The 18,090-nt window shown below is 37.8% G+C and overlaps 1 protein-coding gene across 3 annotated transcripts in view; it reads left to right on the forward strand.

Moving 5' to 3' along the window:
* Positions 1-18,090, forward strand: part of PTPRG (protein tyrosine phosphatase receptor type G) — a 683,006-nt gene that overhangs the window by 360,737 nt on the left and 304,179 nt on the right. For all 3 annotated transcript variants that reach the window (XM_026721752.2, XM_026721760.2, XM_087923573.1), the window contains exon 3: positions 7,797-7,976. In XM_026721752.2, the coding sequence (XP_026577537.1) occupies positions 7,797-7,976 (180 nt within the window). The remainder of the gene's footprint in view (positions 1-7,796; positions 7,977-18,090) is intronic.

Here is an 18,090-nt window from a genome sequence, read left to right on the forward strand (position 1 = left end):
CTAGTATGAATTTGAATAAAATGAATTATGGACAATTCAAACTTACCCATGATAAATACTTTTTCATATAATACATTTTTCATAGCTTTGTTCAGATACTCAGAGTGCTGCGCTTTGAGAACAAAAGAAATAGGTTTGTTTTCCACTTTAGGGAATATTTCTATAACTCCAGTCACAAAAACAAAAACAAAGAATTGTTTTTGAATCGGGGATGAAAAAATGATTATCAAAGAGAAGACATGTCTTTACTGGCAAAGAGGCAGTGAGATGGACAGAAGGATATTATTAATCAGTTCTCTTTTATAAATTCATGGCAATTAGTGGTATTATTTATGAATTATTCATAGGTGGAATTGATATTAAAAACAAAAGCCTTTTATATGGTAAGAAGTTACAGCCTTTGATTCTTGAATTTTGCCACAAATGAATAAAAGAGAACAATCACTACACTGGGTGGCATCTTAAATGATAACATCTTTCTGTCTCATGGTAAATTTATGTACAAGGCATATTCCATTCCATATTCTTCTTTTGCCAATAGGAATAAATTTATTTCACTTTTTAAAAAATGTTTAAAACCCTGGTTTAAATGGCAAAACTGTAGGCTGTAATTTGTGGCTCATTTAACAATAGGTTTAAAAGCTCCTTAAACTGAGGTTTCAAAAATAATAATGTTGTTCTTGAGTATTTAATTTTCTCCAACTCAGCATTGTGTTGAATAGTTATAAACATTTGCATATAGACATTTTTATAATCAAGTTTATATAGCCACTTTTCTCAAAAAAAAAATAAAAATGAATCTGGACAGCACATGTACTGTATGAATGTATGGCAGTTTAAAAGGATTAAAAATGGCATTATTGCTTCAGTAAATTTTCAGTAATTATGTTTGATTATGCTGAGGCTTTTTATGGCGTGTCAGAGAAGATTATCTCTGTGGCCCAGATGAAGTGTCTCCAGGGGTGGGATTCTACTGGGTCAGACCAGTTCAGTAGAACCAGTTGTTACAATTCTGCCCAGTTCGGAGAACCAGCAAATTGTGCCCCTGGCTGGTCCCGGCCCTCTCCCTCTCTCCTCCCCACCCAGACAGTTCTTATTGCACATGCGTGACATCATGCACATGCACGACATCGCTGACTACATACTCCCCCACCTGCCTCGCCCAGTCACTCCTTATGGTATTTCTTTTTTTCCCCTCCTGACAATCAGCTGTTCTGATGATCAGCTGTGCTGGGATCCCCCTCACTCTCTTACTGCTTTGCCCAGGAGGCTTCCCTGAGGCCCAGAAAGCAAAAAGAGGCGCGTGGAGTGTGTGTGCTGCCTGCCCACCCAATCACATAGCCACTCCCACCTAGCCATGCCCACTGAATCAGTAGTAAAAATATTTGCATCCCACCCCTGAGTGTCTCCCCATGTTATCAGGCAAAATGATTAGGTAGACCATGTCAGTAGAGTTGTATGAATGCAGCCTGTAGTTTTACTTTCTTTTCTGCTAAGGTGGTAAATATAAACGTGCCAACTCCAGTTTTCTTAGGTAGAGGCTTAAGATGTGGAAGTCTACAGAGGGGTATTGGTGGGACTGATCAAAACTTTACAAAACTTGAGTCTGTACTATGTGTAGAATTGGAAATGGCCTACATTTGTTTCTGTGCCATCTTCTGGCAATCTATGGTTAGTAATGGCACAATAGTAAAGGCACATTAAAGTTGTCTAGTAAGAGAAAACCTAGTTAGTATCACCCTTCAAGATTCCTTTCCTTTCCTTCGCATCTTTCAGCTGATATAGTAATGGCGGGGGTGAACTAATTGGGCTTTATGGGTGTGGGAAATGTGCTGGAGGTTTAGAGAATTAACTGTATAACTTGGGGGAAAACGTTATTGTTTATGCTTACTTGCTTGCTTACTGCGCAGTCGCAACTCTTTATTAAGATAGACCAAGGTCAACAGGCAGATGTCTGCATCACCACCTGAAGATGCCCCACATGACATTATACACAACTTCAGTTGGATGGGAAGTTTGAACTATTGTGGGTGGGAATGTTGCCATCACTTTGTATATGTGTTTTTCACGCACAATTCCTCAGATTCAGAATTCTTTTGATGCTACCACTTGATTTCCATTAAAAGATATCTTTTCTCTATATAATGGAGTCTAAGTGTTTCTTTCTTGAACTTTGAATGGAGCACCATTTGACAGCTAGGATGTCTAGTAAGTGCAGAATGTCCTGAATTAAGTATGCAACAATGTTAGTTCAACTAGTAGTGTCATTATTTCATTTTATAACACACTGATCTGTATTATACATCCTCGGGGTAAATATGTCCTAGTTTGGCTGCTCATAATGTGTGTTTGCCATAATTGCTCTTTAATGGCATTGGTTGGTATAAAATGATAGGGTTACTCTGCCAATGCTAGTGTCGTAAACAGCTGAAAATTCAACCTCTTTCCGGTTTGCCATTTCACTTAGATCAGCATTAAAGAAAGAAAAAGAATTGTCATCAGAGAATCGTGCTGCTCAGGACTACTTTTAATGAAAAGCTGGCTGAAATATTGCATGTATAAGAGGAGGCATGCGAAGAATCAATATATTTCAGAGACACCTTCTTCTGGCAATGAAAAACATATTCAAAACACACAACAAATGAAAGATACATAGGTACTTGGGAATTAAGAGTTGCTATTGTATAAAAAATATGTGCAGGGATTTGTTTTTTAGAAAAACAACAAAAGCTGTAATTGGAAAGTTAATGGAGATAAAGAGAAGTCAAAGGACTGGGTGTTAATATTTCTTTTTAAAATTGTACTTCTAATCCGTAGGCTCTGTGTAAAATATGTTTTACTATGTTGCACCAAAAATTGTGAAAGTTTATATTAAGTTGTAATTAGATTTAGATGGAATTCATTATTTTTAATGGATTCCATTAGTGAGGTGAAGTCATTATTTGGGATGTACAATTGCAAGTAGCAAAACAAGCTAATTTTTGGCTTCTATTTAAAGATGGCTTACGCAATAAAGGAGTTTTTATTAAAAATGCTGTTAAAAGGATTTTTTTTGTTGTTAAAGGAAGGAAAAGCACTAACATTTGAATTGTAGCCCTAAATAAGATTCCCATTTTTTATATAAAGCAAACAGTTTATTTTCTACGAAGGAAAGGGGAGGAGGGGGAAGGGGAGGAGAAGAAGGAGGAAGAGAAGGAGGAGGAAGAAGGCAGTGGGGGAGTTTGGATTAGGAGGTTATTAGGTTCCTCATCTTATTGGGTTGTGGTTTTTGTGGGGGGAGCTCCAGGATTAAGCATTCTGCATCTCACATGATGGCTTTGCACAATTTTTTTTAAAAAAGTGTTTATTTTTATACTTGGAGAATTCCTCTCATCACAGGGGTGTCAAACTCATGGCCGGATGTATTACACACTGGCCATGCCAACCCGCATTTTAGCAAAGGGGGGGATGTTGTAATATATCATGTGACGACAATTTGACACCCCTGTCTTACCAGGTTACAAAGTGGAAGGCAGACCTTAAAATCTAAAAGAAATACATTAAAAAAAGTGAATCTCGGGAGCTCTAAAATTGTGCATATGTGACAGTTCAATACATTTCAGTTGTAGAAATTTACCCCTTCTTTCTGAACTGGATGAGTCCATTATGCAAATTTCCACTGTACTGACCATTTGTACTTTATCAAAAACTCTCACTAGATATTATGAAAAGCAGGAACTATCTATCTATGTTTAAGGGCAATGTATGTTAACCTGTGCATTGCCTTTTACCTGCACAGAGCAACTCTCTGTAGTAAGATTATCTTCTACCTGAAAATTTCTCCATGCAATTAAGAATCATGATTTTCTAAGACCTCAACAATGAAGAGAACCTCTATAGATAGAAAAGGATTTCCACAACAGATAGTCATCGCCACCTATAGAGGATCATATGGAGCAGGGTTATTGAACTCTGAGGTGTGATGGGTTGTTCTGTATGTTTCATAAGTCTAACAAACACTCAGCAGATAGTTACCTTCATTCTTGTATTAGGTTGTCATGACTCCATAAACAGTTTTCACAGTGTCTTGTTTCAGAGCTATGGTTATTCTTGCATTTTGTTCTACATGGAAATTTTATTTTGCTTTTTATAGTATGACGCAACAGGGAAAATAGTATCTGCATATTTTGTCTAAGTTTCTGCTTTTTAAAAGAACTCGTAGTGTTACTTTCTTTTATTTAGTTTGCATCCAAGATTCAGAAGGATGAGTATCAGTGGTGGGATTCAAATTTTTTTACTACCGGTTCTGTGGGTGTGGCTTGGTGGGCGTGGCAGGGTAAGGATACTGCAAAATCTCCATTCCCTCCCCACTCCTGGGGGAAGGATACTGCAAAATCTCCATTCCCTCCCTACCCCACTAACGTACTTTCCAGCTCCGTTCACCTGTGCAGGACAACAAAAGAAGATCCAGCCAATCAGCTGGGACCTGGGAGGCAGAGAATAGATGGGGGTGGGGCCAGTCAGAGGTGGGATTTGCTGGTTTTCCGAACTACTCAAAATTTCCTCTACCAGTTCTCCAGAACTGGTCAGAACTTGCTGAATACCACCTCTGTTGTGTATGTACTGCAGATTTCATCAGTGAACTGTACAGAGAAATTTTCCAGTTTCTTGTTACCTTTTCTTCCCAATCAGTGGTTCTTCTATTCATCTCTGGAGAACACACTATTCTCTTCTGGTGTTGTTAACTCTGACATCTTCCCAAACACTGAATCATTATTTATTTATAATTTATTTTATCTTGAGGGTTGAAAAGCTGTTGGATAGAATTATTGTGTAAAGTGAGAGAGCCAAATTTATCTTTGTTTCGTGACCTTGGTGGGGAGGCTTAGCCAGGGGTGGGATTCTACCGGTTCTGTCCATCTCTGTAGAACCGATAGTTCTGAAGAGCAGCAGACAGATAGAACCGGTTCTATGTCTGCTGCTATTTTGGCCCACCCGCCCGCCTGGGCTCTTACCTGACCTTTATGTCCTGCTTTTTCAACCGCAGCTGCTTTGCGTGACACAGCTGCGGTTGAAAAAGCAGGAAGAAACGGCTTTTCTAACCGCTGCGCACTTGCACGCAGCTCTGCTCAGCTGTCCGGGCAATTCAGCAGGCCGTAAATTGTACTCGCATGACGCAGAGCAGCAGAACCAGTAGTTATACCAGTCGAATCCCATCCCTGGGCTGAGGTTAAATTTTCCTTGCTTTAGCTGTCTTTTAAATATTACATTTTTCAGTATACATTTTAAATGTCAAAATAGGAAATTTCACCACCAAATTTTGGAAAGTGTATCGCTGAAAATCGGCCATTGAATTAAAATTGAGGGATTGCTACTATATTCAAGTTGGAAGCATCTCAGCAACGTGCTTCTGGATTGAAAGGATTAGCTGGTGACATTCCCGTTGCCCGGGGGATGCCTGGTTGGGGGCTCCTTTCATGTCCCTGTAAATTTTCCCACTAAAATGGTATCTTATCTATTCACAGATGCACACTTTCAAACTGCTACATTGGCAGGAGTGGAGCAAATGATGGGAGCTTGTCATGCAGTAGAACTCGGGTCTCGAACACAGGGTTGTTAATCCTTAGTCCAGTTGGTCTAACCACATGAGCTACCGCGTTCCAATTGAGAATTGAAGAATGCCTGCTGTTGTCCTACAATGGAATAAATTAAAAATATAGATTCTATCCATGGTTGTATTAATCTCTTTGGAAATCTGATATAGGTCATGATTTAGAAAGGATACTTTTAACAGTATTCTAAATTCTGAGTTTGGGTCTGGTGCTCTCTGAGCTTAAAGAAGGATTCTACAGCCTTTCGCCTAGATAACCAGAGATTCAAAATTGTCCGTCCCCACCCAAGCTGATGGAAAATGTTGCTGAACAGGGTGGCTTCTGGTAGGAGAAAAAAATGGTATTATTCCTATGGTATTAGGAACTGTGGTAGCACAGTGGTTAGAATGCAGTACTGCAGGCTAACTCACTGCTCACTCTAGGAGTTTGATTCCGAGCAGCTCAAAATTGATTCAACCTTCCATCGCTCCGAGGTTGGTAAAATGAGGACCCAGGTTGTTGGGTGGTAATATGCTGACTCTGTAAACTGCTTAGAGAGGGCTTTAAAGCACTACAAAGCAGAATATAAGCCTAAGTGCTATTGCTATTTCTCAATAGTTTTGAGTAGGCATAATCTCCGATCTACTTGATGGTCACAGCAGAACTAAAAGCAGCTGAAATAAATACAGATATTTTTTTTTCCTTTGGACCATATTGGGATTCTTCAGTCCTTTATACTTTTTATATAAAAATTCAGTTGTTGAAAAGTTCATTTAAAAAATAGCATGATTTGAAAACATAAGTAACATAATTGAATATTCCTATTAATTTAAATAAATCAATTGCCCAGCCAAATGCAAATTAAAAATGACTTGGAAACAGAACTTGGTGTACTACATAAAATGTTTGATATGGGAGGGTTTTTTTGTTTGTTTTTAAGTAGAATGGCAATTGAGCTTGGATACAGGGAATGGATAATCAATATCCCCAAGCTAAACTAGTTTCCTCCACTAATGGCATATGATTTTTTTCCGTTTCTAGGCAAAGGTGTTTGGAGCACGAGACGCTTAGAAAAAAATGAATTAATTTGAAATCTGTAGTGGAAGATCAGTTTCAATTAAAGCTACATTTCAGCTTTCACGGGCAAGGGGCTAGTTAGCGCTAAACGCCATAGTGGTATGCAGTGAATAAAAAGATACCTTTACAAATTACTACTTTGTTTACCGATTTCATAGAATATTACATTTAATCTAGCTAATAAATATTTGCTCCTTCACAAATGTGTTAGGTATAAACTAGTGCCTCCCCATAGTTTGAAGTTGTACACTAATTTTGGCGTTACTCTTTTTCACTTGGAAAATATTTAGCATTATATCCTGAATATTATGCACAACAGTTGTATACTATGGGGAGGGAAAATTGTCCTAGCAGTAAAAAGCAGTGAAAGAAAAGAAGAGATGCGTTCTTTACAAATACTATGATGATTTTATGCTAAGAATGCAATTCAGATCCAATTCTCCATTTCATAATTCAGGTTGGTCTCCTCGTTGGTTGAATCATTGTTACAAATACTCTTGTTCATAAAAAGGCTATACAAGCCGATTGCACAGATCCAATTTTGGTTTAGGGGTTAAGGCACCAGAATAGAAACCAGGAGATTGTAAGTTCTAGTCCCACATAGTTGTCTGCCACATCTGTTCATCTCTGCCCTCTGCCTTTTATCCCCAGAACTAGGGTGGGGCCTTGCTAGCAATGGCGGTTCTTCCTTCCCCAGGATTAGCCCACTGCTCTCCTCTTCTCTGCCTTCTACACAGCTGCTTGTCAGGCACTGGACCCAGCTGTTCCTTCTCTTCTTCTTCAGCCACCTCCAGCCCTGGGAGGGTGTTGACTCTCCATCTGAGGGCTGATGGATGGCCCAGGCTCTGCCTCTCTCTCTCTCTCTCTCTCAGCCAACTCCATTGCCTCTTCCCCCTGGGAGCTCCCAGGTTACCCTGATGCTGACTCTGACTCCCATGCCTCCTCCTCCTCCTCTGATTCAGCTGCTGGAGGGGCCCGGCAGCCAACAGGCCACAACACCAACTCCCTCCACAAGGAAGTTGCTGTGGGAAAAATAGAAAGTAGTAGTATTATATATGTTCGCCACCTTGAATTGTTTGCAAATAATAACAATGGCAGGATTCTAAATAAAACAATAATGAATGAATTATTTTGATCTCTTTGGAACAGGGGCATATGGACCTGAGCATTGGGTTACTTCAAATGCAGATTGTGGGAGAACTCACCAGTCTCCAATCGACATCATAGACCATCAGGCACACGTTGGAGCGGAATATCAGGAAATACGCCTGGTTGGCTTCGATAATGAATCTTCTAACAAGACTTGGATGAAAAATACTGGGAAAACTGGTAAGGATTGCTTTGTTTGACTGTTCATATGTTGGGCTCGCTTGCTTTTCCATTTGTCATTCATTCTAGCCTGCTTCTGGCAGCCACTGACATGATGAAAAATGTACAAGGAAAGCTTGGAAGGTGGTGGTAACCCTGAGCACCGCCCCACTGCTATATACTACACTTATGCATGGGGTGTTCAGATTCTGTAGATAGTACTGAAATTTCTTCCATAGATGAGTTTCCCTGTGTGGCGAATGCTTAAATGAGCTTTATGTAGATCATGGAAGGCAGCTTTATCATTGAACAGGAAGGTGTCCCCTTTACACCTGCTATTTATTCTATTGTACTTGAAGGTATACAGGTGTGATCCTCAACTTACAACAGTTCAGAGTTACAACAGCCTTGAAAAAAATTACTTATGACTGTTTTTTTCACACTTACGCTGTTGCTGCAACCCCATGGTCATGTGATCTCAAAATTCAGACGCTCAGCAATTGACTCATATTTATGACAGTTACAGCATCCTGGGATCATCTGATCCCTTTTTGTGACCTTCTGACAAGCAAAGTCAATAGTAAGCCAAATTCACTTAATAAACCATGCTGCCAGCTTAACAACAGCAGTGATTCACTTAACTGTGGCAAGAAAGGTTGTAAAATGGAGCAAAATTCACTTAACAAATGTCTCACTTAACAACATACATTTTGGGCTCAATTGTGTTTGTAAGTTGAGGATTATCTTTACTTAATTGTATGGCTTGTCAAAGTGGCTGGATGGTTGCTCTCTATTGCCATCTAGAGACTAAAACAAAAGGAAAACAAATTCTGCTAGAGCAGTTTCTTATACTTTGGGATCTTGGAACCCATTCCTATTTTTAAAAATTATGAAGGATCCCAAAGCAGCTTTTCTTTCTATGGGCTATATTTATTTACCATATTAAAAATGAAATTTGAAGCATTTGTAGAATATTTATTGACTGATTTATATAAAAATAACAACGTTGCACCCTTTAGTTATACAGTAGGTACAAATAAAATACTTTTCATGAAGACAACTGTATTTTTAGCAAATAAAAATTATGAGAAGACTGACATTGTTTTATATTTTTTCCAATATCTTCAGAATTTAGAAAATAATTTTGATTTTGCAAATCTCTGAGAGGGGAGCTTTGGGGGACCTGAAAGAAGTTATAGCTTTAGTTTGGCAAGATTCTGTTCATTAGGTGAAAGCTAGTAAGCAATTGGACTCGATTGGATCTCATTGTTTCTTGTCTGGCTTGGGCCAGACAAGAACCAACTGAGGGCTGCTTGTACAGAGCCCAATTTCTTGTTATTTTATTTGTTATTTAATATGATTTATGTAGCTGCCCATCTCCCATGAGTGACTTTGTAGTTTACACAGATCAGAATACACACACGCAAACACCATTCCCCTCATATTGTAATAATATTTTTATAAGCTTTTTAATATTGGTGTATTATCCTGGGGCAAATTGTGGAAATCTATATGCAAATATGTAAGGCAAGAAAAGGCTCTAATTATGTTAACAAGCTTATGCTGAAAAATAAATTATAGTTCATTTATTACCCTGGGCCTGGAATTCTGGAAGGGAGCTGTTTATGAGAAGAATCCTTTAAACATTAATAAAAATTCAAGAGGAACATAAGCAACAACTTCCTGTTAGTAAACCAGCATTTTTATTTGTCCATATGTTACATTTTGGAAAGACTTAAGTTTATGTAGTAATTTATTTGTAGATGCTACTATTAATTACCTATACATGGCTTACTTTTCACACTAAAACATACTTGGCATCCGAACAATATTATTTGGAAAAGAGAAATATCAGTTAAGAAGTCCTCTGTACCAGCTTTGTTTACTTTTCACAGATTTTAAGGCTATTTTGGTAGCGCTAAAACTAAAACAATAGAAGATGCATATTTTCATTGACAAATACAGAGAAAACCTTGGTATCAATTAAAAACATGCTTTGCAGCTCATGGTATGATCCAGTGGTAGGATTCAAATTTCTTTACTACCAGTTCTATGGGTGTGGATTGGTGAGCGTGGCAAGGGAAGGAGACTGTAAAATCTCCAGTCAGAGCTAGTATTTGTTGGTTCTCCGAACTACTCAAAATTTTTTGCTACCAGTTCTCCAGAATTGGTCAGAACCTGCTGAATACCACCTCTGGTATGATCTCAAATGTAAGTCCCACTGAATTTTATGAATGTTAACATTGATCTTAATTTTAACATCATATAGGTTGAGTAAAATATAAGTTTTGCTGAAGTGAGTTGGGAGGGTTCTTTTGAGAAAGCAGGTTTTATGATAATAAATATAATATAAACTTTTAATACTCAAACACATCTTTCAGAACTTACATAAGTTGTAAATCATGTGTTTAAAAGATAAGAATATGTAGGTCATTAACTTTACCTTTTATTTCATTCCATTACAGTGAGTTTTCCATAGTATTAAATGCACTAAAGAAATAAGCTCAAAGGAACAGATGTGTTGTGACTTTCTATAAAGGCTAAGAGTTCTAGGACATACTGTATATTAAAAAAAATTATTTAGTGTAGGTTGAATTATTATTGTATTAAATATAAATGGCAATTAATATCATCAGTTCAGATAATGGTTGGATTGTTATCATTCTAATGCATATTTTCTAAATCTTTGGTAGTTATTTTTCTGACTGAACAACAACACAGTGGAGAACAGGGGCCTGTTGTATTAGGGTCCATGGGGTTTTGAAGAGTCAGACACAACTAAGCGATTGAACAATGATTTTTTTGGTTCTTTGCATAAATAAATATAGGACTGAAAATGAGATACCTTTAGCCAGCCCCCCACCCCCACCAAAAAAGTTTGTAGTCATCCAGGAGTAAGCCATGATAACTTTCCATATATCTTAATAAAATAAATACACTTCCTTTGCAAATAACACAAAATGTGTAAGTTGTGCCTCAAAATGCATATTTTGCATCATACATGGGATGTCACTTGCCACCTGTTGCCTTCCTACATGGCTGCCTATATTTCAAACAAAATCATGTGAGAAGAGAAATGGTATTATGGTGTTTAATGCTCAAATTTAATTGCCCTTCAGGGTCAATTTCCCCAGAGGTTGAAAGCTACTGTGATCATCACAAGTGTTATTAATGGTAAAATATTTGCAGGAGAGGCGTGCAATGTTTTCTCTGATGGGCAACAAGTATGAATGTGGTACTCTGTCATGACCTGTCTATGCCAAGGCTTTTGTAAAGCTTTTATAACCATGCACAAAACAAGAAGTGCAGGAAACTAGCTTATAAGGTGAAATGCCCTTCCTGTGAACCTCCCAGTATCTCTGCACCTGGCATTACTTACCTCAGGGAGCATTCCAGGGGTGCGATTCAATTTTTTTAACAACCAGTTCTGTGGACGTGGCTTAGTTGGTGGGCATGGCTTGGTGGTCATGTGACTGGCTGGGCATGGCCAACTCAACATCGCTCACATCGAGGCATGCATCTCCTCGCCTGTCCTCTTGGGACTGTGGGGATGCTGGAACAGTTGTAGGTGTGAAAAATGGTTATAAATCACTTTTTTCAATGCCATTGTAACTTTGAATGGTCACTCCACACAAGCAAAGTACCAGCAAAGGAGGGGAAAAATACTCAAGAGAAGTTCCAGAGACAGGAAGTCTAGTCCTACCAAGAATGTAATAAGGGTTAACAGAGAGGCAGTTTCTGTAAGCAACACCAGAATGTTTCCTTCCTGCCTTCCTTACAGGATTAGGCCAGTAATTTCTTCTAACAACCGGTTCTCCAAACTGCTTAGAATGTTATCAACCGGTTCTAGCGAATAGGTGCGAACCTGTAGAATCCCACCCCTGGAGCATTCCCAGACTCAGGCTGTGCCCTGTTATACAACTTATAATTTTTTATACTATAACTTCATGTAATCATTAAACATAGCATTAGCTTGGGTATGCAGGTGGCAAACCTTATCACCTATTTATATGTTCAAATTAGATATCTATAGAGACTATGCAACTGGATTCAGTGTCTCCCTCTCCTTTCCTCTCTTCTCTCTCTCTCCTCTCTCCTCCTGTATCTTCAATTCTGGAAATGAAATTTGTAAACGCCTATAATCCCCTTATTGTCTGCTTATGCCATGTGGCATCCAAAGGAGAACTGGAGTAAGGGAAATCCATTTGTGTCATCAGGAGACTTTTTGAAAAAGATTACTTATTCAGTTGAATCACTTCAAAAGACTGCCCTGTTGACTTTCCGATCTCAAATGTCACCCTGTCATGTCTTTTCATCCACTCTATTTCCCTCCATCTCCCAATTAATTATCTGTGCAACACTTCATTCCATTTTAAACATTTGACTCAAAAAAGATCTCCTTTTTTAATTTTACAAAACCAATCTCTTGTTACCTTCTTCCCCATATGTTGTTGTTATGGTAGTGCTTGTTCCATAAAGAGAATTTGTTTATTATTCATATTTATGGTTGCATAAACCTCCCCCCTAATTCATTCCTCATAGAAACCTTGTATGAATTGCACTATTAAGAACTACCTCATAAATGTTTATTAATAAGAAATCCTGCTGAATAGATTTACTCCTAGGGAAAGAAACATTACAGCCCTCGCTGCTAAGTTGGTTTCTAGTTCCATAATTTTGGAACTTCATTCTTTCATTTGTCCCCTCCTGTGTAAAGATGGGCACCTTTATTGATCCTGTCATGAAAGAAGCCATATTCTATATACACAGACTGAAAACATTTGTCCGACTCTGCTTTATTTTCAATGAGCCAATTACACAACCCAAAAAGTCTCTTCAAAGAAAGATGGGTAGCCAACAAATCTAATAAATAAATCTGGAAAGGAGATGTGCACAAACTCCTGATGTTTGTAGAGACAGTTGCATTATTATTTTTTTCAATCATAGCGAACGATTTTCTTCTGTAGTCAGAAATAGCGGATCACACTTTTCTACCAAATCGTGTGCAGTAGAATTGTAATAGGGGAATTATGAGGCAATAATAGAATCATAGAGTTGAAAGGCGCTATTTAAACTCTTCCATCCAACCTCCTGGGCAGTGAAGGAATCCCAAATGACAGAGAAGTGTTTAACCTCCACTTAAAAACATCTAGTGAAACAGAGCCCACCACATCCCTGGGTAATTGCTTCCCCTGTTGAACTGCTCTTACTGATAAGGAGTTCTTTTTACATTTAATCAAAACTTGTCTCCCTGTAACTTAAATCCATTATGCCATGTCCTGCACCCCGCAGTGATAGAGAACATGTCTTGACTTTCTTCTGCATAACATCTCTTTCAAATATTTGAACAGCGCTAAACGTGTTCTCCATCAAGTCTTCTTTTCTCAAGAAAAGAAGTTCCAAGTTTCTTCAATCTTTCCTCCCCTAAAACTTTCTAGTACCCTGTTATACTTGAAAAATTGTGTGTTAGAGTGTGTGTGTGTGTGTGTGTGTGTGTGTGTGTGTGTGTGTGTAAATGTGGAAGCTGTCCCAGTCCATTAAGACTCTGGGCGATGAACAAGAATGGGTAATATAACATAATATACAAAATGCAATAAACAAATGCAGAAAGCAAATGGAATTAAACATAATTGGTTGACCTCACCAATGAAGGATAAATTGGCACAATCATTTCCTCTGATTTGGAAATTATCACTTTTGTTGATGTAATCTAAAATTTGACTTGTCTTTTTGTTGCCACGTCACAATTTAGTTTGCAATCGTATGAAGATAAGGACAAGTCATGCCTTGGACATCATCCTTAATCAGTGCTTCAGGTTATGCATATTTGAGGTTCTAAAAGAAAAATCCCACTTGATTTAGAGAGTTTTTCCAAAAACCTTCTAAGCAATCCAACATAGAGTAAAAAGGCCTTCTCTCAACTGCAGTCTGGTGTTTGGAAGTTCCTAGAGCTGAATTTAGCAATCTTGACAATTGACTACAACTCCCAAAATTCTACAGAAAACATGGCCATTTTGCATTTGCCAAGGTTGAGAAACACTGGCTTAAAGGTTTAATTGTACACACAGGACGCATCAAAATCTGGTTTGGATTTTTACTGAGTGTAGCTATATGCAAAGTGTATTTATCTATAGAAAGAATCTCTTCTTTCTGGTTCTCTTTATTACAAAGCCCTCCTGGCAAGTTTGCTTTGAAATAAGCTATCTAGAATAAATAATGTACTCCTCATAACATCTCAATAGTATTCAATTGCATGAGATAACAGAAGGAAAACACTTTTGGATCCTTGTAATATTATCCATACAGGTTGCCTTTGCTTAGTGACGCTTTACTATCATTCAAAATTGACAGCCCGTAAAGCACCGCAGGTCATCCCAGATTGTGCTCTACACTCCTCCCACTGTTATGTGACCATGTTTTGGGTGGGTCAACTCTCCAAACCGCTGTAGTGTTCCACATTCCTGTAACCATGTTTTGCTATCTTTTTTCCAGTTTTTGCCCCCCCCCCCCGCCCAAAAAAAAATCCCATTCAAATGGATGGGTTTTCTTAATGACCATGGTGTTCATTTAACAACTCTGATGAAAAAGTCCACAAAATTACTTCTAGTCACAGCATTGCCTTGATTTAATGGTCGTAATTCAGGGTTCAATTACAGATGTAAGTCAAGGGCTACCTGTATTTAAGGCAGAAATGGACTATGAGCTGTACAATTAAAAACATATTTTTGCCCCATAGTGGGCAGTTCTAAATTTTTGGGAAGGCGAGGACTAAAAGGCAACCTTATGCCTTAAACCAGGGGTGTCAAACTTAAGGCCCGGGGGCCAGATCCGGCCCATGGGGTGCTTGGAACTGGCCTATGGGCCCACCCTGGAAACAGCAAAGGGCAGGCCCACCTGTCAGCGAAAAAAAAGCTTGGGAGGGCCATGCATGGCCCATGCAAGCTCTATTTTCACTGACAGAGGGTTGCAGGACATCGTCCCAGCCAAAAACAGAGTTTGCAATGGCCACACGTGGCCCCCTGAGCTCTGTTTTTACTGGCAGAGGGTTGCAGGAGGCCATTGCAGCCGAAAACAGAGCTCGGAAGCCCATTTTCGCAGTCAGAGCACTCGGGCCACCACAGGCGCCCCTGACATGAGTGACATTATGCTGGCCACACCCACCCCGGCCCTCCAAGGTCAAACACAACCCTGATGCGTCCCTCAATAAAATTAAGTTTGACACTCCTGCCTTAAACTAAAAAAAATATAAGAGAGTAATACATTATTTCCCTTAAATCAACCAGTCCCCCTCTAAAATGTACAAATCCCAAGATACTTTAAAACATGCCAGAATAGTTGTTTGGGACTCTATGCAGCCCAACGATGGTAGATTACACACCTTTAACTTTTCAGAATGGACTTTGTAATTCTAGTTAATGATTTTAGCCCACCAAATTCTATTATTTTTTGGTATCGTACTTACATTGAGGAAAGTTGGAAGAGAAATATCTCACACGTTCTGATTCCATTTAGAACTAAAAAAGATCCCTGAGATTAGGTCATCCAAATCCTTCATCTTGATGGGCTTCACTAAATCTATTTCCGTTAGATGCTAAAAAAGCCTATTAAAATGTAATGGCCAATACTTGTTCAAGCAGGCAGTATTTTGCTAGCCTTTTGTAATAAGCAGTTCAAAAGAACAGATTATCCATAAAGAACCATTTCCCAGGTTAAGCAATCACTCAGACAAATCTAAAGAAAAAATGGCTGTAAAAATAGAAAATTTGATAAAAATAAGGAGTTATTTTTTATTTTTCCTAACATTATAACAAAGAAATATTTTTTAAAAAATGCAGTAACTATATTAACAGAGATTTTACACTCCCATATGATGTCAGAATTGTTGGACTGTTTAATTTTAGTTACAAATTTCTACCATGAAGATAGACGATTACAATAAGTATACAGTTAGTAAATCAAAGTTCTGATTCTGACATATATCAAATCAAATTTCTTTAAAGGGATTACAAGTGAATTGCCATTAAAACAAACAAGAGGCTAGCACATGGGCTACAATTCATTCATTTCAATGCTTTATGTTTTATAACAAAGCTTAAGTATATAAAACCACACTTATAAAAAGCATTTAATTACTCCAATGTTTCTTTTCATTTATGAGCTCACATAAACCTTTTGTTCCCATACTTTTCAAGTTTTTTTTTAAAATGGCAGAATTATGATCTTGACAAATAAAATAACATTTGGACTTGACAAGCAAAAATTCAAATTTTCTGAATAGATGCTTTTTAAAAAATTATATGCCTGTATTCCGGAGATAATATCCAAATAATTTATTATAAAGGTATGACAAAAACTGTAGAGAGGGCATGTGTTAATTTTTTATGTTGTCCTATTTTGTTCCTATTTGGTTCACACTTCACCATCATCGAAGGGCGGTGAGTCTGTTAAACTGCAGGGGGGAAAAAATAAAAATGGACACTCGTATTACTTCTTCTGAGAGATCAGCTACTTTTTTTCAATTTCCTTTTGTTCCATCCCACAGAAGTTCAGTGACCCAAGGTTAGAGGAGAGTTAGCCAGAATTGAGAACCAGACACTCTAAAACCAAAAAATTATTCAATTTAATTCAGAAATACAGTCTGAAATGGGTTCTGGCCCAGGCAATGGCTGATATATATATATATAAAATAACACCTAATTGATCCCAAGTTCCAAATGTAGAAATATAGGATTGGCTACAACGAATGTTGTTGTCAGACTAACTTCTTGCTTTCATTTGTCACACCCTTCTCCTGAAGGAAGAACTCAGGAGGCACACTGTAACTGTCACCTATCAAAAGTCACTTGTCAAAAACAAAACAAAAAAGAACAGGAATTTTGAAATAGGTGTCTGAACTTGCTTTTAGATTTTCTGCATTTTCATTTTTTTCCTTGTGTCTCACGTCTTCTATAAACTGGAAGATAGGGCCTGTCATGTTACTGATCTTTGTAAGAAAACCCAGGTGTTTTTTGTTTTTTGTGAAGTTTATGGCACAATAAAAAAATTCTCCAGATAATCCATGCCACTTTTAATACACAGAATGATACCTGATGGGTGCATCTGCAAATAGATTAGTGCACAATTCCAGGAATATTTCATGCCTGTAAAATATTGGAGATAGTGTTACTAGAGAAAAGAGACATCCAAGGTGCAGGCAGATATGCGTAGACGTGTGTGTGTGTGTGTGTGTGTGTGTGTGTGTGTGAGAGAGAGAGAGAGAGAGAGAGAGATTCTACAAAACCCAGTAAGAGATAACAGTAAAATGAACAATTAGATGAACATTTCAGATTATACATTCTCCTAATTATCCTTTTAATTATTAATCTAAAACAAGTAAAATGACCCCTGACAGAGCCATAAATGATTTAGCGATCATCAAATATTTATATAATGCAGCTGAATCCCGCTGTGCATTGTAACAGATTCAGAGAAGTCTATATTCTTGTGGGATTGTCCATTAGTTTGTCACACATTAAAAAGAAGTGGGGAAAAACCCTCTTTAGGTCTCTTTTTGCTTCCTAGTACACGTCACCTTTAAAAAGAAAGACGGGAAAAACCTCTCTTTAATTGGCTTCTTTCCTCCTCATCCATACACAGGTTTACCTTCATTTTAATACATGTTTTCATTCTGACATAGAAAATCTGCAAAAAATGCTGCATAAATATATGACCTTCATCTCCGCACCATATTTTAATTCATTTAATTTATAATAGCATACCTAGGTATTTTTCCATTAGTCAAACAACAGAACTGTTCCTAATGTTATTCTTAAGAAACCAAACTGGATTCAGATAAGCCAAATGGTATTTCAGCCTATGCAATAATTATATGTGAACTTTTGTTATTTGTGGACTTGTGTCAATATGTTATTCCTACTGGTTCTCAACGTTCGAAAACCCTTTTCAGAATATTTATTTGCTATGAAAATGTTTTTATAAAGAAGTTATTATAGAACAGCTCAGAACCAACTGTTGTTCTTTGTGGTGCTTTTTCTTTATCTTAGATCTAGAATCTAAGACAAAGAACTAGACAAAGCAGTAGCTTGGATCTAGAAAGATGCTGGCAAGGGAATGATCCTGGAAAGTCAATAAGGTT

This window comes from Pseudonaja textilis, chromosome 2 (genome assembly GCF_049901715.1).
Source record: "Pseudonaja textilis isolate UNSWEBS1 chromosome 2, rPseTex1.2, whole genome shotgun sequence".
Classification (NCBI taxonomy): Eukaryota; Metazoa; Chordata; class Lepidosauria; order Squamata; family Elapidae; genus Pseudonaja; species Pseudonaja textilis.